This window comes from Vicia villosa, linkage group LG3 (genome assembly GCF_029867415.1).
Source record: "Vicia villosa cultivar HV-30 ecotype Madison, WI linkage group LG3, Vvil1.0, whole genome shotgun sequence".
Taxonomy (NCBI): domain Eukaryota; kingdom Viridiplantae; phylum Streptophyta; class Magnoliopsida; order Fabales; family Fabaceae; genus Vicia; species Vicia villosa.
Genome location: NC_081182.1, coordinates 56,076,429 through 56,101,406, shown reverse-complemented (window position 1 = coordinate 56,101,406; position 24,978 = coordinate 56,076,429). Strand labels below are relative to the sequence as shown.

The 24,978-nt window shown below is 35.0% G+C and overlaps 2 protein-coding genes, 1 long non-coding RNA gene and 1 pseudogene across 6 annotated transcripts; 1 reads left to right on the top strand and 3 right to left on the bottom strand.

Moving 5' to 3' along the window:
• The first annotated feature begins 692 nt into the window (after nucleotides 1-692).
• On the top strand, nucleotides 693-5,068 carry LOC131655807 (protein-tyrosine-phosphatase IBR5-like; annotated as a pseudogene).
• A 792-nt stretch (nucleotides 5,069-5,860) lies between these two features.
• Nucleotides 5,861-6,253, bottom strand: LOC131655806 (probable polygalacturonase). Its single transcript, XM_058925613.1, has one exon. It carries the CDS (start codon nucleotides 6,251-6,253, stop codon nucleotides 5,861-5,863), a length of 393 nt encoding a protein of 130 aa, XP_058781596.1.
• Nucleotides 6,254-7,005: 752 nt separating this feature from the next.
• On the bottom strand, nucleotides 7,006-9,320 carry LOC131655805 (glyceraldehyde-3-phosphate dehydrogenase, cytosolic). The gene is made up of 10 exons (XM_058925612.1): nucleotides 9,207-9,320; nucleotides 9,087-9,119; nucleotides 8,892-8,992; nucleotides 8,675-8,790; nucleotides 8,440-8,539; nucleotides 7,996-8,301; nucleotides 7,775-7,917; nucleotides 7,600-7,683; nucleotides 7,411-7,500; nucleotides 7,006-7,312 (listed from the first exon to the last, which is right to left on the bottom strand). The coding sequence occupies exons 1-10, from the start codon at nucleotides 9,208-9,210 to the stop codon at nucleotides 7,267-7,269; spliced, it is 1,023 nt and encodes a 340-aa protein (XP_058781595.1). The 5' UTR covers nucleotides 9,211-9,320; the 3' UTR covers nucleotides 7,006-7,266.
• An 11,127-nt stretch (nucleotides 9,321-20,447) lies between these two features.
• Nucleotides 20,448-23,452, bottom strand: LOC131655804 (uncharacterized). Of its 4 annotated transcripts, none has more exons than XR_009299886.1 (8): nucleotides 23,293-23,451; nucleotides 22,642-22,930; nucleotides 22,381-22,470; nucleotides 22,111-22,222; nucleotides 21,900-22,014; nucleotides 21,740-21,816; nucleotides 21,255-21,398; nucleotides 20,448-20,685 (listed from the first exon to the last, which is right to left on the bottom strand). It is a non-coding gene; the product is annotated as an uncharacterized LOC131655804 (long non-coding RNA). The 4 variants fall into 4 exon arrangements; XR_009299888.1 differs by having other exon boundaries at nucleotides 22,111-22,219; XR_009299885.1 differs by having other exon boundaries at nucleotides 22,381-22,930; nucleotides 23,293-23,452.
• Nucleotides 23,453-24,978: the final 1,526 nt, after the last annotated feature.

Below are 24,978 nucleotides of genomic sequence, written 5' to 3'. Positions count from 1 at the left end.
AATATAGCTCCGAAAATTTTTGACGTTAAGTAATAAAAAATACGTCGGAAGATACATGTTCAGAAATAAAAATATAAGTATGTTTAGAAGCGCATATAATACCTTAGAACCTCGGACGGGGTGGGTGGTAAGAAATCCTCTTAAATATCATTGGTCTAGATCAAAACAGAAAAAATACTTTAACTCAAAAAACATATTGCAGTCCTGCACATGAAATTATTTTTTAATTACTTTTAATATTATAAAAACATATGTAATTAAATTCGGTTGAATCTCAATTCAACTTGAAACTTTAAAACCGTGTTCATACCAATTTATGGACCAATTCGGTTTTGATTATCTTGATATACAAATAAAAAACTCATAGTACTTATAATTATCAAAACCTTAACAAACCCAAAATATATGTAGTTATCAGAATATATGATTTCAATTTAATAGAGTTAGAGTTTTCAATTTGATATAAAAGTAATTGAATCTAGATGGAGAGATGTAATTATACAATCATTGAAGTCAGAGTCAAAATGTGTTTCCTGCCATGTCACATCCCACACGCATTTTATCTATCATATAAGAAAGTTAATTGTTCTGGAAATATCAAAAATGCCCTTTTCTCAATTCCTTTTCATTTAGACTATACACGTGTATACTCTCTTTGCATCATGTTCTTTCTCTTTCCAATTTCACTTCTCTTCTCTATTTCCCCATCTTTCTGTTCTCTTTTTTCGCAAAACCTTATTCACCTTTTCACTCAATGAAAACCTTTCCCTATCAAACCTGCAGGCTCAACTTTTCAGATTGCTTGCAACTATGGTTTTGCTCCAATCAATACAAACCCTATCTCTCTCTTCATTTTCCTTCCGAAAAATAAATCATTTTCCTAACTATTTCTCATATATCGTTGTTCTTCTGATTTTTGTGCATGCAATTTTGTTATTGAATCCGGTTGTTGGTTGATGGGTTTGTTGTTCGTTGAGGGTTTGTTGCTGAGTTCGCGATGATGAATATGATGTTCATGGTGACGATGAACACGTTTGCTGATTATATCGTGATGTTGATTCTGAATAATGGTTGTTGTTGAGGGTTACGGTCGTGAAAATCGTGAAAATTGATGATGATGTTGGTGACGCTGAAAGTCACAGCAAATCGGTGAGATCTTTCTTTGTTTTTTGGTATTTTGAGTTCTATAACCTCTCTTCTTCTTTCAATATTTCTGAAGGGTTTTTGTAAAAAATGAGGAAGATGATGATGAAATAGGGTTTCATGAATGTTAGTGTTTTATCAGGAATATGAACTGCCTTCTTTTTTTTCCTTCTCATTGTTTTTGGAAAATTTGTATAGATGAGGAATTTTACTGTGAACCAAAGTTTATTTGTAATTTGCAGTAAAGATTAGGCCGATGATTGTTCTGTGAAACTGTATGAGGTCTTTAAACATGATTTGAATCATTCCCCTTAAAAATTATGATTCCTTCACATAAACCCTAATGATGAATTATGAATATTCTTGAGACTTCTTATTCATATTCATGTTTGTTCTAACATTACTTCACTTTCTATTTTCATGTGATAACGATCGATGTTGGCACAAACATTGAGAAGTTGCTGAATGATGAGTTTTACATTGGCCTTAGACATAACCGAGCAACTGGGAAGGTTTGATCATCCCTAACACTCACTGGATTTTGTACATTGGGTGTGAAATTTCTATATTGCTAACATTGTGTTTGTTCATCGTGTTTTAGGAATATGCAGAGCTTCTAGACAACTTTATGTATGCAGTTAAGCAGAACAATGGAGAGAAAATTATTGTGCAGGTTATATATCTGATTCAGCATCATGTGTGGCTTTGGTGTTTTGCTTGAATCAATTGTTTTCCTGATTTTATGATTCTTTTGTTTTTCAGTTTGAAGATTTCGCCAATCATAATTGTTTTCCTGATTCTATAAGATGATATTTGTTTTCTTCCCGCTGTTAAAAATATATAGAATCATCTGATGTGTTGCTTCTGTCTGGTGTAGGGGGTTTTGGTCTGGCTTTGTGGGGATGTCACGTGCAACAAGGTGCTTCCGGGTAAGATTGTCCATTTATCTAAGGATTGTTCCGTTTTTGTTGTTGATAATGGGAAAGTTGTGTTCAAGAGAGATGGAACATCGCCTACAAACTGTGCCGATTTAAAAGGCTTTTTTATTCAACGTGTTATTGTAGGTCGTCAAGTTGGGTTGCACGGTTAGATTCAGTGGAAATTCAGTAAGAGTTCAATCGTGATTTTTTCATCTGGGTTTTTGTTAAATTGGATAAAGATCTGATTTTTAGGTTTGATTTGTGTGAAAGGCTGTGTTTTTCGATCAAGGTGTGAGGGAAATTGCTTGATTGTGTTGATAATGAGGAAGAGAGAGAGGGAAAACCCTTGTGGGGTATGTGGACACTATCACAAATATGAAGAAGGTGAAGTGTGTTCGATTTGTGGGCATAGGATTCCTGTTTGATCGGAGAAAAGTTTGATTCAAGTTAGTGTTTTTCCTTCTGTGATCTTACCGGAGTTTCTTTACTTGGGGAGATATGATAATGCTTCGCGGTCTGAGCTTCTTAAAACTCAGGGGATTTCACGGATTCTCAATGTAAGAATCAGTTTTATTATTTTTGGTTTGATGTTTCTTTCAATGATTGGATTGATGATTATGATTCTGTTTATTCAATGATTGGCTTTTCTTGATGATGATTCTTTTTGTTGATGTTTTTGTATTGAAATCATGAGTGTGTTGATTATTTTAATGTGGTGGTGAGACTGGGTTTGTGCATTAGGGTTGTTGTGTATTGTTTTGGATTCAATGTTGTCAATCATTGGATCCAGGAAAGTATTGGTTTGATTAAATTTCTATGCAATAGTGAACCTATAGAAATATATCTTTAATCGAACATTATCGTGTAATTTGATCCATGTAGCCGACCTCACTTAATAGAATCAGGCTTGGTTGTTGTTGTAGTGTGCCTATAGAAAGATATCTTTGATTGAACATTATGTTGTTGTTATAGCTGCTATTTGAAATTATTTTGTAATCTAGCAAACAATAGCAATTTGTTCAAATTTCGCCGCGATCTGCAACGTCACAAAAGCCACAATTGTTGTTTAGGTTTAGGTGCACGTTTCACCTGTGCATTGCAACGTCGAAATAGCCACAATATTGTTTATATTTGGGTGGTATTCAAATTTTGACACATTGCAGCATTGCAACATCACGATACCTGCAATATTGTTTAGGTTTATGTGGTATTCAAATTTTGCCACGTTGCAGCATTGCAACATCACGACTCATGATAGCTGCAATATTGTTTAGATTTGGGTGATATTCAAATTTCGCCATGTTGCAACATTGCTGTCAACAATAGCGGTTGTAACGGCTGCTAATTGCGGCCCCACATGCTATCGTAGCTGCTATTGCATCCACTATTTGAATTATGGTGAAAAATTCTTCAGTTTTTTTTAACTGATCTCTTTTTAAGAGTATAAATTTCAATCCAAACCCTTCGAAGAGTAACGTTATGTTCTTGCTCACAAATAAACACTTTGCTCTTCTTTCTACTTTTTAGTTCTGTTCTGTTTTATTTTTCTTCCCTGCTGAAGCTTTATTACTCTATACTTTAGCTTCTTTAACTATTAATTATGATGTTCGCTTTAATTTTGTGTATCAGTCTATTTTTGAGTATTTATGTTTATTTTGTACACTGGTTTTTAGTCTTTGCTATAGCGGCTATCCTTTTATCCGTTATACCGCTATAGCATTTTAGGAGTCGTTCATAGAGTGGCTATAATGGTGTTATAGCAATGCAGCGTAGCTGAATTCATATTAACCACTATTCTCTTTGTGCAGACCGTCCCTTCTTGTCAAAACCTTTAAAAGAACTCATTTACATATCACTACCTCCCAGATGACAAAGGTTTCTAATTTGATGAAGCAAACCAGTTTCTAGGTATGTTCCTTCCTGTGTACTGATAATTTATATGTCTTGATCATTATATTTGACTTGGCTAGCTAAAACAAATAATTAGAGTAATTATTTCACTGTTGATGTTATATTTACACATTATAATGAAATTGAAATCAACATCGCATGATCATTTTGCAGAGCAATGTAAGAAGGTTAAGGAGCGTGTTCTGGTTCATTGCATGTTAGGAAAGAGTCGGTAAGATAACGTTGCAATATATGATAGGCCAAATACCTTAGTTATACGTTCATAACATGTTAGCCCGTTAAGTTTTTATGTAACATGCGCATATCTTGTTCCAGGTCCCCAACTGTTGTGATTGGCTACTTGATGAAGTCGAGAGGGTGGAGACTTGCACCGAGTTATTAGTGGGTAAAGGAACGCAGACCAACCATCGAATTATCCGAAGGTATTTTCTTTACTTTTTTATTTTTGAATGGCAAAGTTTTGCTTCTTATCTCAACACCATCTTTCTGACAAGTACTCATATTTTCTTAATGCATCCGCCTACCAGCATCTACAGGAATACGAGAAAAGGATAAAAGGATAACTCTCTTTGGATCAGTCGGAAACTCTTTTCTTCTGCCTTCTGCTGCTTTCTCACCTCCAGCAGGGCCATCTTCACTTAGCTTCGGCTTCCCGAAACCCAACGATCTACCTTCACTTCCCCCGCCTTTCCCGCCTTCAGCTGCGCTGGAACTCCTTCAATTTTCACCCGACCACCCCTCGATATAGCTCCTACCGAGTTCACATTTGGAGCCGGCCAGAATGTTACTGGAAATTCTTTTAGTACAAATCCACCTAATCCGAATGTCACCGATATTCAAATGGATGGATCTTGATTCTGACCAACCAGCAGAAACATTTGGCTTTGTGGTATGGTTTATTACAGGACATCAATCATAAGTGAACTTGTCAATTCTATAGTTTTTTCTTCCAATCATTTTAAATATTTTCATAGTTATCAATCATTATGATGGTTGTAATATTGAGTTATATCGAATTTTAGCACTTTATCAAGTTCTTTTCTTTTCCCTGTTATTACAATTGAAATTCTATCTATAGAAGTATATACAATTAGACAATGTTGCTGCATTCTTGAGTTTCTTTATTCTCTTTTGAAGTTTGGCTGCGGTGGCCATGCTGTTTAAGCATTTGTTTGAAAATATTGAATCTGAGGCATATGGACTTTCAACTTGAGCTTATGCATGATATCCAAACTAGGCTGTTCATGATAGGTTGTTATTTGACAGTTAGATGTTAGTATTGAAACTGTTGATGGGATTTGGGGTTGAATGTTAGTTTGATTAGTGAAATGTCTTAGTTTGCAAAAGATGGTGTCATGGTATTGAAACTGTTAGTGGTTTGATTGCGTTAGTTTCACTTGTGAACTATTAATATATAGGTAACTGAAATTTGAATGATAGGTTAGTAGTGATAAGTTGTGTTTATTTATTTTCTAATTTATATTTATTCAGCTTTGACTTCGAGGAATTGATGTTCACCGAAGATATCAAGGAACTCATCATTAAAGAGTCTGTGAGGTTCAATCCTGATCCACCAAATCACTGAGATTTTTGTATTTGTATTTACTCTTTGCATATGATTAGCAAAGTATTTGATGGCTAATTGATGAGTTCTGTTAGTATTCAAAAGGTGGTAGCTTTCTACAAGATTATGTAACATATTGGAAATACTGAGAAGATTGTTGTAATGTTTTTTTTTTTTTCATTTTAAGCATTAATCATAATCATAATTTTTAATCCTCAACTTGAGCAATGATTTGTACACAACATGATAAAATACTTAAAAAGTAAATAAATAGATAAATGATACATGTTCTTAATTTAGCTAAATAAACACAACATATAGATTAGATGTTGTAGCTGCATTTCTTAAGCTCCAACGTATTAATAGGTAGATAATCGGAGGAAAAATCACAATCTGTAATTTTCTCTGTACCTTGATCAGGTAACAAACCAGAAGGCTTAGGATTAACACCACTTGTGATCCCTCGAATATCACTACATGTCCATGGTTGTTTCTTAGCCTTAGCTGCAATACTAATCGTCACGTTGGAAATGCATATTCCAGTAAAAGGGTCATTAGAAATTCCTTCCAAATTAGTAGCCATGGCAACATCTTTAGCTACCATGTCTCTGTAGTTGATGTTTTTGATCTCAGATAAAGTATTGTGGTCATAGTTTTTATCAGCATGTGAGCCATAGTTACCTGTTATCCCAAATGACCATTTCATTGTATGCATGTCTATATTTAGTTTAATTTTTGAGACTTCTAACAAAAAATTATTATTAATATCATGGAGAGAATATGAAATAATAATTTGTTTACCTATAATTATATATATATATATATATATATATATATATATATATATATATATATATATATATTTAAAGATAATGATTTCGTTGTTGAAAATAGTATTTTACTATGATAATTTTTATTTTTTTATAATACCAAATTAAATATTTTTCTATACATTCAATTTTTTTTCAAGGGTACCAGACATTTTTCTATACATTTAATTATTATTTTTTCACGGGTACCATACATTTTTCTATACATTCAATTATCATTTTTTTCACGGGTACCAGACATTTTTCTTTACATTCAATTGTTATTTTTTCACCGGTACCAGACATTTTTCTTTACATTCAATAGTTATTTTTTCACAGGTACCAGACATTTTTTTATATATTCAATTATAATTTTTCACGGGTACTAGATATTTTTATATACATGTAATTATTATTTTTTCAGAGATGTCAGACATTTTTCTATTAAAAATATACATCTAAAACAAATGCGCGTCCCGTACTAGAACCCGTGCGAACGCACGGGTTTGTTACTAGTTTGTAACTAAGAGAACATGAACCGTGCTAAAAAAATTCCTTTTAGATGTTCAAACTTTCTTAAGACAAATTTATATCAATTGGATTTATCAGCCACCAAAACTTAAACAACTTAAATATAAACAGAGGACCCAAACAGAAATATCAAACATAATATTCCTTATATTAAGATGATTACTAAAATGAAAAATGTCATCCATCTCTAAAACAAGAGGAGGAAAAACCTAAGGCCGTCTATTAATTTGAAATACAAAAGAAAAAAAACGCAGACACTTTGTGTCTCAGTGAATCACTCACAACAACACAATTTTATTCTAGAATTGAAATTCACAGTATGCTGATAAATCTTCAGTGAGACAAAATTTAGAACACTGTCACACGATGCAATCCAAGCTCAGACTCATTAAGCCACAGAAGCAATGTGGACAATAAGATCAATAACACGGGTACTGCAATAACAACAGAAAAACAAAATTTCATCAGTACACTGTAAAAACTGAGTATTCAATGCTATATTGTGAAAGCAAGGTCTTAGTAGAGTATATACCTGTATCCCCATTCGTTGTCATACCAAGAAACAAGTTTCACAAAGTTTTCATTCAAAGCAATTCCTGCCTTGGCATCAAATATGCTAGACCTGAAATTCAAAGAAAAATTCCACAAAGTAATAATTAGGAACTCATTGTGAAAGTTGATCTTCAATAAAGAAGAAAGTTGCTTAAAAAATCAACATTACCTGCTATCACCAACAAAGTCAGTAGATACAACATCATCTTCAGTGTAACCCAAAATTCCCTTGAGTTTGCCCTCTGATTCCTCCCTGGAGTAAAACATTTCAACAAATTGGATTGCGTTAACATGGGAAATTATTCAATTGGTAAATTTTAAGCACTTAAAGTTCAAAACTTTACTTGATTGCAGCTTTGATCTGCTCATAGGTTGCGTTCTTTGCAAGCCTTACAGTAAGGTCAACAACTGAAACATCAACGGTAGGGACACGGAATGACATTCCGGTCAATTTACCGTTAAGTTCTGGAAGAACCTTTCCTACAGCCTGTTTGACACAAAATTCAATGGTTAGAAACAACAAGCATATTGTAATAAAATTCATATAATCAAACCATATGCATACCTTGGCAGCTCCAGTGCTGCTGGGAATGATGTTGAAGGAAGCAGCCCTTCCACCTCTCCAGTCCTTGCTTGATGGACCATCAACAGTCTTCTGAGTAGCTGTGATGGAGTGGACAGTGGTCATAAGACCCTCAACGATTCCAAATCGGTCATTGATAACCTTAGCGAGGGGAGCAAGGCAATTGGTGGTGCAGCTAGCATTGGAAACAATGTTAAGGTCTGATTTGTATTCCTTCTCGTTAACACCAACAACAAACATAGGTGCATCTTTGCTTGGGGCAGAAATGACAACCTTCTTAGCACCACCCTATTCACAACCACAAATCCAAATTATTGAATAATCAATCTTAAAAATCTAATCTAATTAACTACCTTCTAAATACTCAATATGAAATCAAAACAAGACACAATTAACTAATAATCAATAAAATAGTAATGAATGAACCTTCAAATGAGCAGCAGCTTTATCCTTGTCAGTGAAAACACCAGTAGACTCAACAACAAAGTCAGCTCCAACTTCACCCCATGGGATCTCCTCAGGGTTCCTAAATATTCAGAGGCAATCACATTAATTATATAATAGGGTAATAACCTAAGTAATTAGGTTTAAAATTTTCAGATCCACAATCACAAATGGTAGATATAAATTCTAAAACCAAACAAAAAATCACAATAATTACCTAGTTCCGAAAACAGCAACTTCTTTCTCACCGAAAAGAAGGGTTTTAGAGTCCTTGACCTTAAGCTCAAAATGCTTCCACTGGCCATGAACTGAGTCATACTTGAACATATATGTCTGCAATAGAGAAACAAAACAAAGCAAAACACATTGTAAATTGCAAAAAAGCAAAATCGGAACGAGTTAGTTCAATCGGATCAAGTGAAAAGAAAATTCACCATGTAATCAGTTGTGATGAAAGGATCGTTGATGGCAACGAGCTCAACATCGTTTCTTTGAAGAGCAACTCTAGCAACCAAACGACCGATTCTTCCGAATCCTGTTTACAGAGAACGTAATTTAGTAAGAAAATCAAATCAGGTCAAAGAGTAAAATGAAAGTAGAAGAAAGTAGCAAAGGGAAAATTGAATTACCGTTGATACCGATCCTGATCTTCTTGTCAGATGCTGTTCAAGAAGCAAGAAATGAATAAGTGATTATAGATTAAAAGCTGTTGATAATAATGAGAAAAAGAAGAGTAGAGGAATACATACCCATGATATTGAGTTGAAAAGTTGTAGAGAGAAAATAGAATGAGATTAGAGAGTGGTTTGGTGGAGAAAACAAGAGATGGATGAGGCTATTTAAAAGGGTTGTGTAAGAAGAGAAAACGAGGGGGGCATGCGTGTCACGTGGTGTTTTTGTGCCAGCTTGGGGAAGGGGTAAAGTAGTAGTTAGTTGTTAGTATCGAGCCGCTGGTTTGTTTTTACATGGAAAATTGTTGAAAACCCGGGGTTACCCCTGATTTGAGTCGAAAAAAGGTTAAGATTTTGGTGATTGAGGCGTTAAGTTCGGCATAGGTATGTAACGAATGACATTAGGAGAAGGTTACTAGAAGGAATCGGAATTAGAATATTCGGACACTTTTTTTTTCTTTTAACAAAATTATTAGTCTCTTTTAATTTTCTCTATCTCAACGTCAGCTCGTCTTACTAACTTCAATATAATAATAAAAAAATAAAAAAAATTGTTTAAAATATTACTAAAATTCAATTGAGTTGAATATCGTGCATTCCATTTATTCCAAGTTTTGAAAAAAAGAAATTTTAAATTCTCATGTTTATGCTTATTTATGTATAGTTTTATTTTTTTGGTTTCAAACAATAGGAGGATTTTTAGAACTTGTGCTTTCTCTTCTTCAAATTTTTTTATCTCACTTTCACCTAAAATAAACAAGGTGTAAGATATGCTCGAACGAAGTCTAAAAAAAAATTAGAAATCCGTCCATCAAAATTAAAATTCGAGACAAAATACAGTATATTATGATCAAACAATAAGGTAAGGGTGGAAAAATTATAAATTACATTAAAATACATTTTATATTAGAGGCACAAATTGTATTAGATACACAAATTCTATATTGGAGTATAAAATCAATTGTAATAGTTTTGTCAACAAAAATTCACAAGTATGAGTATACTTTAACCATATTAACATGGATTATCGTTAATTCGACAAGACTGTGGAGATTATACTTGTTATTATGAGTGTATTGTAATGTAAATGTAATGGGTGCGCAATATTGAGATATAATCCAAGTTAATTAGTTATTTCGTTAGCAAATTAGTTAGCTTGTTATGTAAGTTACGTATAACACAAGTAACTTTGTATATAAATACATGTGTATATAACTTTCAATATAAATCAATTCAATATAATTTCTATCATTCCTCTCTCTCTTATTCCTTCCTCACCTAAGTGCATTATCACTAACAAATTGATATTTAGAGCTCCTGGTTCGTTTTTCTTAATCGTGTATTCAAGAACTGCACATCGATGATTGTGTTTCCAGAGATCGTGAGTCGCGTTTCATGCAAAGATGAATCATAATAACGGCATTCCCAATGGTCTTCCAATTCTTGACGGAAAAAATTGGAACTCGTGGAGTAAGCAAATGAAATCCTTTTTAGTTTCTAAGAAACCCTAGAAATGGTCAATAATGGCATCCCTGAACTTGCTCACAACGCAAATGACGCTAAGAGTGTTAGACGCTGGCCTTAGGATCTAGAGGGGGGGTGAATAGATCGTTCACAGTTTTACGGATTTGAACGACTTTTCAGCGGAAGTGATTCTGAATCTACTCGCGTCTATTCCGAACCACTATCGAAACGATTATATATGTGTTTAAAAACCAGTCAAAGACTTGAGGTAAATGATAAGAGTATATGTTGCAGAATCAAGGCGTTTCTCTTATTGAAAATCAGATTAACTTTTTGTATGATGGACAATGTTTGCAATGCAGTAAGAGTGATAGAAACAAATATACAAACACTTGGTGATAATGATCAAATTGAAGGTAATTCAATGTGTGATGGATTGTGATGTTTATGTACGTACTTAATTCACAATCTTAACACTCGAATCGTTGATCAATTTGCTATTATAACCAAATATGAACAGATTGTAAATGAAAAGGTAAAAGCGACAAGAACTCGATATTTGTTTAGGCAGTTCGTCGATCGTCCTCGCTACGACTACGTCTGCCCCCAATTCCAAATTGAAATTGGGTAATCTTTCATTAATGTTGAAAGTAGTATATACAAAGAAGATAACAAAGCGATAAACGATAAACCAATTATGTCGATCCTTTGAATCTTCTTCCCCCTTAATCTTGAGCAAGATCAAGGTTATCCAAGAGCTTCACTTTGATTCCCTTCTGCAGTGTCTTGATTCCTTGAACTCCTCGTTCCTCAATCGTTACACTCAGCCGAATCCTCAATGAACGCCTCTTGATAAAAACCCCCAAGAACCACCCGTCGTGGAGGACAAAACCCGCAGATTTTATTCACCAACAAACCCCACAAACCTTCACCCACTAGGAATCTTCAATTCCGTTCCATGGACGTTATCGAACTCATCACTAACCCGCAACGCAAGAATGATTATGTGTAATTGTGTTGGAGATGATGAAGAACGAAGATGAGAAGCGTTTGTGTATCTTTCAGTCGTTGGTGTTGTTGAATAATTAAGCCTTGCACAATATATATGATTGCATAACAGTTGGAACCAAGAAAAACTGATTTTTGGACTTTCTTGATCAGTTAGGTCGACCTCTTGTAGGGGTTAGGTCGACCTAGCAGTGCTTGCTGAAGTTTGCTCCCAGTTAGGTCGACCTGTTGAAGGAGTAGGTCGACCAGAATCCTCTTCTGATGCGTTCTGGGAACATTTTCTCAGATTAGGTCGACCTAGTTGTTATGTAGGTCGACCTAGCAGACTGATATGAAGATTTCTTCATTTTACGTCGACCTAAATGGTCTGTGAGTCGACCTAGCAGCAGTATATGGCTTTTTCTTCATTTTAGGTCGACCTGGGTTGACAGTAGGTCGACCTAACTGCTGATTTTCTGCATTTTTCTTGTTCAGCTTGTGTTGAGTCGACCTTTATGCATAGTAGATCATCCTGTGCTTTCATGAGTGATTAAATGCTTTGCTTTTCCGATTCCTCTTTGTTGTTTGGATGCTCATTTGAGTTTGCCATAAATCAAAAACATCTTAGAGTGTAATCTTGTATTCACATACTCCCCCTTTTTGATGGTGGCAAACCAATAGTCAAAAGCTTTGGTAGTAAGTGACACAGACTCAACAAGGCTCCCCCGTACATCCAACATCTATTTCTCAACCAAGCAATCTCTCCACAAAGCTCCCCCGTACACTCAGCATCTATTGTATCTATCTCCCCCTTTGACAACATCAAAAAGAGAAACAAAGAAAACAGAGTAGAAGAGTAACAAGAGAAATAAAGAATATCGGTAGTCATGGAGATAGATAACATGTAAATGGTGAAATCATAAGAACTAAACATGTTTTAAAGAAAACCAACAACATACATAGTAGTTCAAGAGATTAATAAAAGAAAGCAGAGAGTACTACATCATATAATGTTTTTAACAAAAAAAAGCTTAATGACATGAAATGCAATGAAATGATGATATGATAAACAATATGTCCTAACGCCTGCCCCTTCTTCCTCTTCCTCTTTGAAATGTATGAGGTCGATCTTCTTCAACCTGTTCCAACAAATCCAGCACAGACATGTTAAGAGTGTTGAAGCTTTGGCTTATGTTAGCATGGAGATGCAATGCCGTTTCCTCAAACTGATTCTGCCTCAATACGGAGTTGGATGCAAACGTCTCAAAATCGTTCTTTTGTTCCTGAACCAAGCCGTACAACGATTGATATTGACGTTGTTGTTCCTCATATCTATCTTGTTGAAGCTGCTGCATTGTTTGAAATTGAAGCTGTTGAGTTTCAAAGTTCTGCTGTTGTTGAAGTTGCATAGCTTCAAGCATAGATATTATGTTGGATTGATCAGGAGGAGGTGGAGCTGTGTATCCCCAAGGGATATCCTCTTGTTGTGGCGGAACATATCTCCAATTTGCATCCGTGTCATGAGCTGCGTCTTCCATGGTATGATCCTCATCATTTGCTATTTCTTGATCATTTCCTTCTTCTTCATTTTCTGCAGTGTGACCAAATTCTGTAGGATCATCATAGTTGTATATGATTTTTCCGGTCCCCATTTGAATGAGATAATAGGTTCCCCTATTTGGATCCCAATGATATCCCATGAGGGTTAAGGTTGTTTGGGAAAAGTCCTGGTTCTGTTTCATGTTAATGTATGATAATCCATCGAGCTTCATGCCGAAATGGTTCACAATTGTTTGTATGATCGAGCCATAGCAAAGAGCAGTAGTCTTCTGCTTTACTTCCTCAAACTTAGCAGTTAGAAAGTGTGGCCAGTGCACACGTGTTCTGTTTTGGATCAAGTACATCAACACAATTTCATTCCTTTCAATTCTGGAAAATCCGCCTGCTCGTGGTCGAATGACTCTTGAGATGACCCAATTTAGAAGCCTAGGATCTCTCTTCAGGTGACCGGCTGTTATTGTTTCATTAGGTTTGTCAAAGACAGGAGGATCTTTGAGGATAGACTTCATGTAGGCCACATGATCATAGATTCCCGGTACGTCCCCGTCTTCTATACGTAATTCATCGCCTACAATGTTGAGACCAAAGATACTAATCCAAGCACGTTTGTTAACGATATGAGATCTTGACCCCATCTTAAACCTAAAATTACAGCCTGCCTCTCTTGTGAACCCTGCATAGAATGCCCTAACAGTGTTCTCACAGTATGGTGTGGCACATTCCAAAAGGGGATGAACATTTTGATGCTCAATAAGACTCACAACTTCAGGAATATGCATATTTTTAGCAACATGTCTATTGAAGATATACTGCTTCACTACCTTCCTTTTCATTTGCCATTTTTCAAAATTATCTCTACAATCAGGGTGAACAAGGGCTACAGCACTTACCGGTTGTGAGGATGATCCAGATGCAACTTCCTTTCCCTTTCTTGATTTTGGAGGCATAGTTGTTGATGATTTTGTGTAAGAAGGATGATTTTGAACAGTTTTGAGTTTGAGGAGTTAGGGTTAGCCGTACCAAATGTGATGAGAATGAGAGGGGATGAAAAGATGGAATGTTTTGAATGAATGAGAGTGGGTCGGGTCGACCTAACAGACCCAAATATGGAAAAATTAACGCAGTAGGTCGACCTAAAGTGTGGCTGGGTCGACCTAACAGAAGTAACATGAAAACCGACCAATTTAGGTCGACCTAAATTATGAGTAGGTCGACGCAACTGGGCCTTTTTAGTTTCTGAAAAGAAGATTCTTCTGTAGGTCGACTCAAGAACAGAGTAGGTCGACCTAAGTTCCCTTAGATGATGAAAAAGGCCTTAGAAATGTTTCTATATGATGTATTTTTGCTTTGTTCTTTGCTTGTATGCCCAAATTATGATATGTTATGAATGAGAATGATGAAAACATGTATTAAATCGAGATATATGAATAAACATACATGAAGTCACTATAAGCATGTTAATTGATAGCATATTATAGAATCAATGAAATTTTTGGAAGTGAACAATGTGCATGTTACCGCTTTCTCAATATGTAGGTGTTCTGTCTTCATTGTGTGACACCCTCTTGTTAAGTGTAGATCTTTTGATTTTCAGTCTTCATAGGTGACATATCAAGAGATATATGCCTTCTTTTATGTGTCTTGAACATCCTTTATCAATGGAATCATCACCTATCAATGATGTCAAGACGCTTTTCCTGCAAAATTAATTTAGAGTGGAAGGTCCCCAATCTTCATTGGGTCCTAGATGGTGAGTACAGACATTGTTACACTTAGGCAACCATTGAAATACGCCTTTAGGAACTAAGATTCTCCTAAACTTGCATTTTTCAATAGTATGTCCCTTTTTGCAACAATAATGACAGGTAATATGAGGAGAATATACCGTTTTACCGGTTGATGCTTTAGGTACGAAGGTGTATTTGCTATATGGCGGAGTATAAGATCTCTTGAATTTGTTTGGATCAACCGCAAAGGTCACTTTAGGTTGTAGAGCCTTGTCCAATTTGGTTTTTAAATCTCTCACTTCTTTTTGCCAAATGTGACATGTCTCACAACCAAACCATGACGTAGGGTCGATATCAACTTTATCCTTTTGAATGTCTAACATAGATTGTTTTAAAGCTTCCATATCCTTTTCGGTCTTCTCAACTTTTGATTCAAGGTATGAAAAGATTTTCTTATTTGAGGCCAAAAGTTTGAATGCTTCAATTGCATCTCTATGTAGTTTTTCAAAAGCTAATTTCAATTGATCATGAGATACCTTATCTACAAGTTCAGGTTTAAGATGACTTACAGCTTTCTTTCTCTTGTATTGATGAGCCATAAAGCATAAGTTTGCTAATTCTTCTTCATCGCTTGATGAGCTTTCACTAGATGAATCACTTTCCCATGCTATGTAGGCTCTTTTAGATTTGTTATGGCCTTTGCTTTGGTTCTTCTCTTTTTCTTTCTCAAGGTATGGACAATCCGGTTTGTAGTGACCGGCTTTCCCACAATTGAAGCATAGCCCTTTGATTTTTCCTTTGTTGTTGTCATCTTGTTTGAACTTAGTTGATTGCTTTCTATAGTTGATCAATCCTTTGTTAGAATGCTTTGCTCCATTTTTCTTTACATATTTGTTGTATCTTCGCACAAACAGTCCCATATCCTCATCATCGGAGTCTTCGTCATCACTTGTGTCACTATCCTTTGGCTCTCGTTTTGAGGTCTTGGAGCTCGAAGCTTTTAGAGCTATTGACTTCTTCTCTACCTCTTTCTCCATGTTCTTTTCTTTCTTTGCCCTTTTCTCATGCATGTCAAGGCATTTAAGATGCTGTTCATGTTCCTCTAGTTTACCAAAAAGAGTGGTAATGTCTAAAGTGTTGAGATCATTTGCTTCCTTAATTGCTGTAACTTTGGGTTGCCATTCCCTGTTCAAACATCTTAAGATTTTGTTAGTAGCAACTGCATTGGAAACAGGTCTATCAAGAGAATTTAACCGATTTTTCAGATGAACGAATCTCTTCTGCATGTTTTCGATGGATTCACCATCTTCCATGTGGAAGAGTTCGAACTCTTGAGTTAACGTATTGATCCTAGCTAGTTTTACATCATCCGTTCCCTCGTGGGCAACTTGCAATGTGTCCCACATAGCTTTAGCTGATCTACAATGGGAAACGCGATAGTATTCATCAACTCCTAGAGCTGAGATTAGAATGTTTCTCGCTTTCCAATCGTATGCATATCTCTTTTCATCTTCAGCATTCCAAGTATCTTCTGGTTTTGGAACAACTGCACCAGCTGCATTTGTCATGGTGATCTGAAATGGACCATTGACAATAGCTGTCCAGATGTTCCTATCAATTGCATTGATATGGACACACATACAATCCTTCCAATAGCCGTAGTTTTCGCCGTTGAAAACTGGAGCTCTATTATGAGCCCCTTTAGGTCCGGAAGCCATCTTTCCAATAAGTGTTTCACGTAGCACGGAATAAACCAGAGCTCTTGATGCCACTTGTTAGACGCTGGCCTTAGGATCTAGAGGGGGGGTGAATAGATCGTTCACAGTTTTACGGATTTGAACGACTTTTCAGCGGAAGTGATTCTGAATCTACTCGCGTCTATTCCGAACCACTATCGAAACGATTATATATGTGTTTAAAAACCAGTCAAAGACTTGAGGTAAATGATAAGAGTATATGTTGCAGAATCAAGGCGTTTCTCTTATTGAAAATCAGATTAACTTTTTGTATGATGGACAATGTTTGCAATGCAGTAAGAGTGATAGAAACAAATATACAAACACTTGGTGATAATGATCAAATTGAAGGTAATTCAATGTGTGATGGATTGTGATGTTTATGTACGTACTTAATTCACAATCTTAACACTCGAATCGTTGATCAATTTGCTATTATAACCAAATATGAACAGATTGTAAATGAAAAGGTAAAAGCGACAAGAACACGATATTTGTTTAGGCAGTTTGTCGATCGTCCTCGCTACGACTACGTCTGCCCCCAATTCCAAATTGAAATTGGGTAATCTTTCATTAATGTTGAAAGTAGTATATACAAAGAAGATAACAAAGCGATAAACGATAAACCAATTATGTCGATCCTTTGAATCTTCTTCCCCCTTAATCTTGAGCAAGATCAAGGTTATCCAAGAGCTTCACTTTGATTCCCTTCTGCAGTGTCTTGATTCCTTGAACTCCCCGTTCCTCAATCGTTACACTCATCCGAATCCTCAATGAACGCCTCTTGATAAAAACCCCCAAGAACCACCCGTCGTGGAGGACAAAACCCGCAGATTTTATTCACCAACAAACCCCACAAACCTTCACCCACTAGGAATCTTCAATTCCGTTCCATGGACGTTATCGAACTCATCACTAACCCGCAACGCAAGAATGATTATGTGTAATTGTGTTGGAGATGATGAAGAACAAAGATGAGAAGCGTTTGTGTATCTTTCAGTCGTTGGTGTTGTTGAATAATTAAGCCTTGCACAATATATATGATTGCATAACAGTTGGAACCAAGAAAAACTGATTTTTGGACTTTCTTGATCAGTTAGGTCGACCTCTTGTAGGGGTTAGGTCGACCTAGCAGTGCTTGCTGAAGTTTGCTCCCAGTTAGGTCGACCTGTTGAAGGAGTAGGTCGACCAGAATCCTCTTCTGATGCGTTCTGGGAAGATTTTCTCAGATTAGGTCGACCTAGTTGTTATGTAGGTCGACCTAGCAGACTGATATGAAGATTTCTTCATTTTACGTCGACCTAAATGGTCTGTGAGTCGACCTAGCAGCAGTATATGGCTTTTTCTTCATTTTAGGTCGACCTGGGTTGACAGTAGGTCGACCTAACTGCTGATTTTCTGCATTTTTCTTGTTCAGCTTGTGTTGAGTCGACCTTTATGCATAGTAGATCATCCTGTGCTTTTATGAGTGATTAAATGCTTTGCTTTTCCGATTCCTCCTTGTTGTTTGGATGCTCATTTGAGTTTGCCATAAATCAAAAACATCTTAGAGTGTAATCTTGTATTCACAAAGAGTATCAACCGCAAGGATGCCAAGAAAAAAGATTGCAAGGTTGCATTTTGTATTCAATCGGCAGTAGATGCGGAAAATTTTGATCGAATTTCTCTTGCTAAATCGGCGAAGGAGGCATGGGATGTTCTTGTCAAATATTATGAAGGAGGTGAGAATGTTAAAGGTGTCAAGTCGCAGACATTGTGAGTTACTGCAGACGGGAGAACATAAAAATATTGCAGACTATGTCTCGAAGGTACAAAATCTTGTCCCTCTCATGAAAGTTTGTGGTGAAGTCCTAACTGATAAGATGATAGTTTAGAAGATAATACATACCTTGATCTTTTACTTTGATCATATTATCATAGCCATTCAAGAGTCCAACAATGTTGCAACCTTAAAATTGGAAGATTTGGTTGGTTTGTTAGGGGAAAATGAGTTAAGGATTGTCGAGAGGAAAAGGGTTCAAGATTTAGATACAAACATTGTAGATCCAAACATGGAAGAAGCACACTGGTTCCAACAAGTTTAAGGGTAAACAAGACAAGATTTAGAGCAAGAAGTCTTGGATGAACCATCAAAAGCATAAGGTTGGTGATGGGGCTTCTGAATCCTCAAAAAGAGGAGAAGGAACCTCGTATCAGAAAGACAAACAAGAGAAGAAAAGCGTGTAGTGCTAAAACTGTGAAAAGTGGGGTCATTTGGCCAAAAATTGTTGGTACAAGAAAGACAAGGGAGCGACAAAAGGCAAGGATGATGAAGGAGAAAACCTTGCACGTCAAGATTTAAATTATTCTGAAGGTATGGTGCTTATGGCTGCAATTAGAAATGAACATGTGGACTCCAAGATCTGGTTCCTCGACACAGGTTGCCCGAATAACATGACTAGTCAAAGAATATGGTTGGCAGATTTTGACGAGTCGAAGAAGAGCAAAGTCAGGCTTGCAAATAATAGCTCGTTGCAAGAAGAAGGTACTAGTAACATAGTTATTCAAAGGCATAAAGGAGCAAAAGCTATGATCGAAGATGTACTTTATGTACCTAGAATGAAGTGAAATATGCTAAGTGTTTGACAAGTAGTCGAAAAAGTTTTCTCAGTGGTTATGAAAAATGAAGCCTTAGAATTGTTCGACACCCAAAATAATTTGTTCTTAAAATCTCCTTTGTTGAAGAATATGACATTTTAGACCATGATCCGTTCGACTGAGGTATAATGTCTAAAAACAGTTGTCGACCACAAGCATAGTTGGTTATGGAAGTTGAGGTTTGGCCATTCGAACTTTAAGTCACTCAATCAAATGATTACTCAAGATATGATAATCGGTATACCAAGCCTTGTGATGCCCGACAAACTCTGTCAAGGTTGCTTAATAGGGAAGCAATCCAAAAAGTCTTTAGTTTCGACTATGTCAATGAGATCCTCCTGCATACTAGAAGTAGTACATCCATATGTATGTGGCCCATTTGAGGATCATATCATTGGTGGAAACAAGTACTTTGTCTCATTTATCGATGAGTATAGTCAAAAGCTTTGGACCTACGTGATCAGGCACAAAGAAGAAGTATTTTCAATCTTTAAGAGAGTCAAAACACTTATCAAAAACCAAAGTGATAAGAAGATCAGAGTTCTGAGAACATATGGAGCTGGTGAATACACATCCAAGTTATTTGAAGAGTTTTGTGCAAAACATGATATCGATCATGAGGTAACTGCTCCTTACACGCCCCAGTATAATGGAATAGTAGAAAGAAGAGATAAGATTGTATTGGATATAGCTAGATGCATGTTAAAGCAAAAGAACTTGCTAAAATCCTTACACTACAAGAAAATTGGCAAATTGCGACGGTTGATTTTGGCAAGTTACGACGGTTTGAACCGCCACAATCTTCAAGGCGCGACGGTTGCATAACTGTCGCAGAAATGTGTGTCGGCAGGGGTTATTGCGACGGTTGCTAAAACTGTCACCCCAACTGTCGGTGAAATCGCGACGGTTAAGAAAATGTCGTAATTTGCTAGTAACGACGGTTATAAACAGTCGTGAATATGAGGCTAAATTATTTTTTCAATTCAATTTGCAACGGTTTCAAACCGTCGTGAGTTTGAAATTCTGACATTAAAAACTATCATAATTTGATTTATAATATTCTATTTTTTAAATAATATTCTTTATTATTAGATTGTTTTACTTAATTTATTATAATCTCAATTTTTTTATTTATAGTATTATATTTTTCTTTAAAGATTAATATTTTATTCTGTATGCCAAAAAATCATAATGCCAAAAAATCATAATGTCAAAAAATACTAGTTTCATAATCATGTAGTACAATATACCGAAAAAATATCAAATTCTAATGTTATAATAACAAATTCTAATGATATAATAATAAGCATTATAATGCCCAAAATACATAGAAAAATTCTTGATGACCCATTTTCTTCAATCCAATCAATCCTTCTTGATGACCCATAATCTTCAATCCGGTGGCTAGTTTCAGAAAAACATCTACAATCAACGTGATTTTAATCCCTGAAAAAAGTATTAAAATAATATACTCTTTAGAATAATACTATTGATCTTAAACTTTAAGTGTATCAAAAGTAATTATTTCATCCCCAATTTTTTAGTATTATTATAAAAAACAAAATAAAAAACTAAACTCTAACTTTATTCCAACTCTTAATATCATCTATTCACAAGCATGAACTTTAACACTAATCACTTGTACCAACATGCTACTCACTAAGAAGTACTAAATTGTTGATCTAACCAACTACATGTAGAAAACCATTCTTTGACACAATCAGACACACACAAAAATCTCAAATTCAAGGTTTAATAAGTAAAAAACTTAGTATTTCATTAAGAATCTAAAACAACTTTTTGAGAGAATAAATAAAGAGTAAGAAATATGCGAAAGAGATGTTAAGATTTGTATCAAAAACCCGGTGTACTTATCTTATAAGCTTAGCAACAAGCATCATAATTCACAAAGCAATGCAATTCACTAAATGATATTAAGCAAAAGTAGGGAAAACAAAAACAACCATGCGATAAAAACAAATTTGATTTGTGAGATTTCAGACTGAGTGACATACCTCTCACTGCTTCCAATAAACAATGAGCAACTGCAACAATTTCTTAGCTAGACACCCGCTAACACAGCCTTTGATGCTGCCATCGCAGAAGAGCCTGGATCCATAGGCTTCATTTATTCTAGCTTCTCCCTTTTTGCCAATTTCCTTTTTGTATACACATGAAGATTCTATAAATATACTTCCAAACATCATGACATGATGCTTCTTTTGACAAAACAAAATCAATCAATACCTACCAATATTAGATATTTGTAGAACCATCTCAAATGCTACATTTCACATATTTTTTTAATTTTAAAAAGACGCAATCGAACAGAGTTGCAAATAAGTTAATATTGTGAAATCTGACAGTTAAAAAATGGTTTTTAAAATATGTCAACATGCACAGTTCAGATATTGCTTGCTATCAAATTTTTGGAAACAGGGGAAAGAAACATTGAAAATGTTACAAGAGAAATAAGATACAAGTGGTGTCCAAAGCTAACCTTGTTGAGGCTCTGTCATTTCTACATTCACATGCCCTTGTAATTTTTACTTTCACACCTCTTAAGGCTTTCTTAATCTGCTTGAGTCATATCATAAATATTTCTTGGTCAGAAAATAGTGCTTCCCTTTCAAGTTTCCATGGTAAAATAAATTTCTTACCTTGATGCGATCTGCATCCGACAATGGCTTTAAGTGAACCTCTTCTCCTAATATTTGAGCTACAATGTCAATCATGGGGAGTGGTTCTATGAACACCGTGGATATCATGACATGTCTAGCAGAAAAAATAAATCAGAAGAAAAACATTGAAATGCATTTAAGGGTAAATTTTTGGTAGAGCCAGAGTTCGAAGGTTGACTGGAACACTGACCAACATTAAGTGATAATCCCATCTGAGTAGCCTTTACACTTCGATAGAAGCCCGCCAAGATTCCACGCCACCACTCAGCTTATGTGATTAACTGCCGCATTAACTGCCTCTACTAACAAGTTATGACAAATAAGTAAGACCTGCCCTTATCCATTTGTGGTAAAATACAATTTTTCTTGTAGTGAATGCATACATAAAAGTTTACCCAATAAAAACAAGAGAACAAGTAGCTTAACATTGACAAGCAAAATTTTTGGGATAAATACGTACCATTTTAAAAATATTGGTTCTTAAGGTCATTCCTTGACAAACCGCACAGGAGCAGCCAATCATTTTCCAAGCTTTTCCCTTAGAATCAATCTTACACAAATGCAAGGAAAAGGCCAACAATAATTAGCACGATAAAAACAAAATAAAGCTAAGAAATAAACCATGATCCAGATAAGTATTTCAAAGCCTAACCAAGTAATAATTGACTAATAAAATGTGATAACCATAGAATTTCACAAAGGAACAATCAATCACACTTACACCATTTGCTAGTGACTTCTTGAGCACAGGTTGCAAGACAATCATGATGTTCATTGGCTCACTTGGAGTTCCAGCTGCAGAAGAAGCAATAGGCTCAACTTCTGTCCGCTACATCAATCTGAGACACTACATGGTGTATTAGTCCGAAAAGCAGAGGCTTGAAAAGATATAAAAACTCCAATTAAACTAGCTTCCATTGCATCCATTAATTCCTCCTGGCTAGCTACCTTAATAGCCCAATCTTAAATCTTCAAAGCTTACACAACACTATAAATTGAAACACGGTCACCTGCAGAATGAATAACAACTCAAATATTAAATAAACAAAGGCATTCACATTCATATACTCGTGACACTCTTCCTCAGTAGTCTATCATCATTAAAGCTCTAACACTTAATCAAATAAACTTTTTAGATACAAGAGTATAAAATCAACATTTTTCTGGTTGATAAAACTTAAACCCTAAATCACTTTTTTTCATAGAAATTAAACCTTCTTATTGTTCTATATTGCTACAATTGATTGATATATAAGGAGAAAGAAAGATGGGTCAAATTTTAGTGAGTTTTAGGGTTTTGCAAGAAAGAGTTGAAACATTGAGAGAAACCATAAATTTCTATGAGAGAAGATATAGAGAGGAAGAAGCTAACCAAGGTCATGATAAAGACGAGGGCGGAGGACGATTTATGGATAACTGAGGACGGTGAACCGAAAGAAGGAAGGTTGTCGGTGCAAGAGGAAGAATTTGAGATTCCTGAGCAAGAAACAATATGCGTTTGAACTTTGAAAGCTTTCTCATTTTTTAATAGGTTGGTACTATAATTCTATTTTTTATTGAATATGTATTGATATTACTGTTATATTATAAATACTACTATTATTAATATAAATAATAATAATTAGTAATTATTATTATTATAATTAAATAATAAAAGTGAAAAGGTAGGGAAGTAAAAAAATGAAAGAAAAAATGAGAAAATAAAAGAATAAAAAAGTAATGATTATGATTGGGTAAAGTAGTCGCGACAGTTTGCTCAAACAGTCGCAAGTGTGGAAAGAGGGCGGCTCTTTGGTAACAATTGCAATTATGTTACTCAACATGCCAAAAAATCTGCGACAGTTGGGTCTAACTGTCGCAGTCCAGGAATAAGGGCAGTTTTATCGTAACTGTCGCAATTATGTTATTCAACATGCTAAAAAATATGCGACTGTTGGGTCTAACTGTCGTGACAACTGTCGCAGTCCAGGATTAATGGCAGTTTTATGGTAACTGTCGCAACCCATGTGTCGTAAAACTCATTTTTTCTTGTAGTGTTATGAGGTGGAGCAGTCACTACTATTATTTATATTCTGAACAGGTGCCCTACCAAGAAATTGAAAAACAAGGTTTTTGAAGAAGTATGGAGTGACAAACGACCATCAGAGAGTCATCTGAAAGTATTTGGATCTATTTGCTACAAGCATGTTCCTGATGCAATAAAAGGAAACTTGATGTAAAAGTGAAACTATGATCCTAGTAGGATATCATAAGACTAGAGCATACAGACTATTCAATCTAATTAATAATAGGGTTAAATATGTTTTTGGTCTCTATAAATTTTCAAATTTTGTTTTTAGTCCCTCTTAAAAAAAGGACATATTTTGGTCTCCACAAAATTATTATGCACGTAGTTTTAGTCTCTACTGCTAAACCGGTGTGTATTTTTGAATGATTGCTTTACAGACATGTTTATAACGTTATAAAAGTTCCTCGGAAAAAAAAACTCAAAATTTGATTTCTAAATCGAGATTTGCATTACTTTTATCATTATCTTTTGAAATTTAAAAAATTCATATTTAATTCTTCTCGGTTTAAAAAATTTTATAATTTGATATAGAAATATTTTTTAGTATTCTAAACACATATGAAAAAATCATTCAAAAATTTAAAATTTTAAAGGTAATTAAACAGTTTTCAAAATTTTAAAAAATAGCAGCGACTAAAATTTCATTCATACAAATTTTATAGGTATTAAAATATGTTATTTTTTTTAATAGAGACTAAAAATAAAATTTGGAATATTTATAGGGATAAAAAACATACTTAACCCTTAATAATAAAACCGTGATGAGTCAAGACATTGTGATTGATAAGAACTCTGTGTGCATTAAATTAAAATTGTTAACTTATAAATATTAATTTGTCAACGTTATATGAAAATAAAAATAAAATAAAAAAAAAAGTATCGCTTTCTATTAGAAATTTCTTTAAAACATATTATTATTGATTTTGCATCAAAACATACAAGATAAAATGCTAGCCCTCAAACGAAATCCACTTTATCATCACTTATGAG

What these genes read in the sequence shown, in the direction of transcription:
- LOC131655805 (XM_058925612.1), bottom strand. An exon ending in GATCAGGATCGGTATCAACG is followed by an intron (nt 8,993 to 9,086) that starts GTAATTCAATTT and finishes CTCTGTAAACAG; the next exon opens with GATTCGGAAGAATCGGTCGT. An exon ending in AAGCTGCTGCTCATTTGAAG is followed by an intron (nt 8,302 to 8,439) that starts GTTCATTCATTA and finishes GGTTGTGAATAG; the next exon opens with GGTGGTGCTAAGAAGGTTGT.
- LOC131655806 (XM_058925613.1), bottom strand. Translation starts at nt 6,253, where the DNA reads ATGCATACAATGAAATGGTCATTTGGGATAACAGGTAACTATGGCTCA.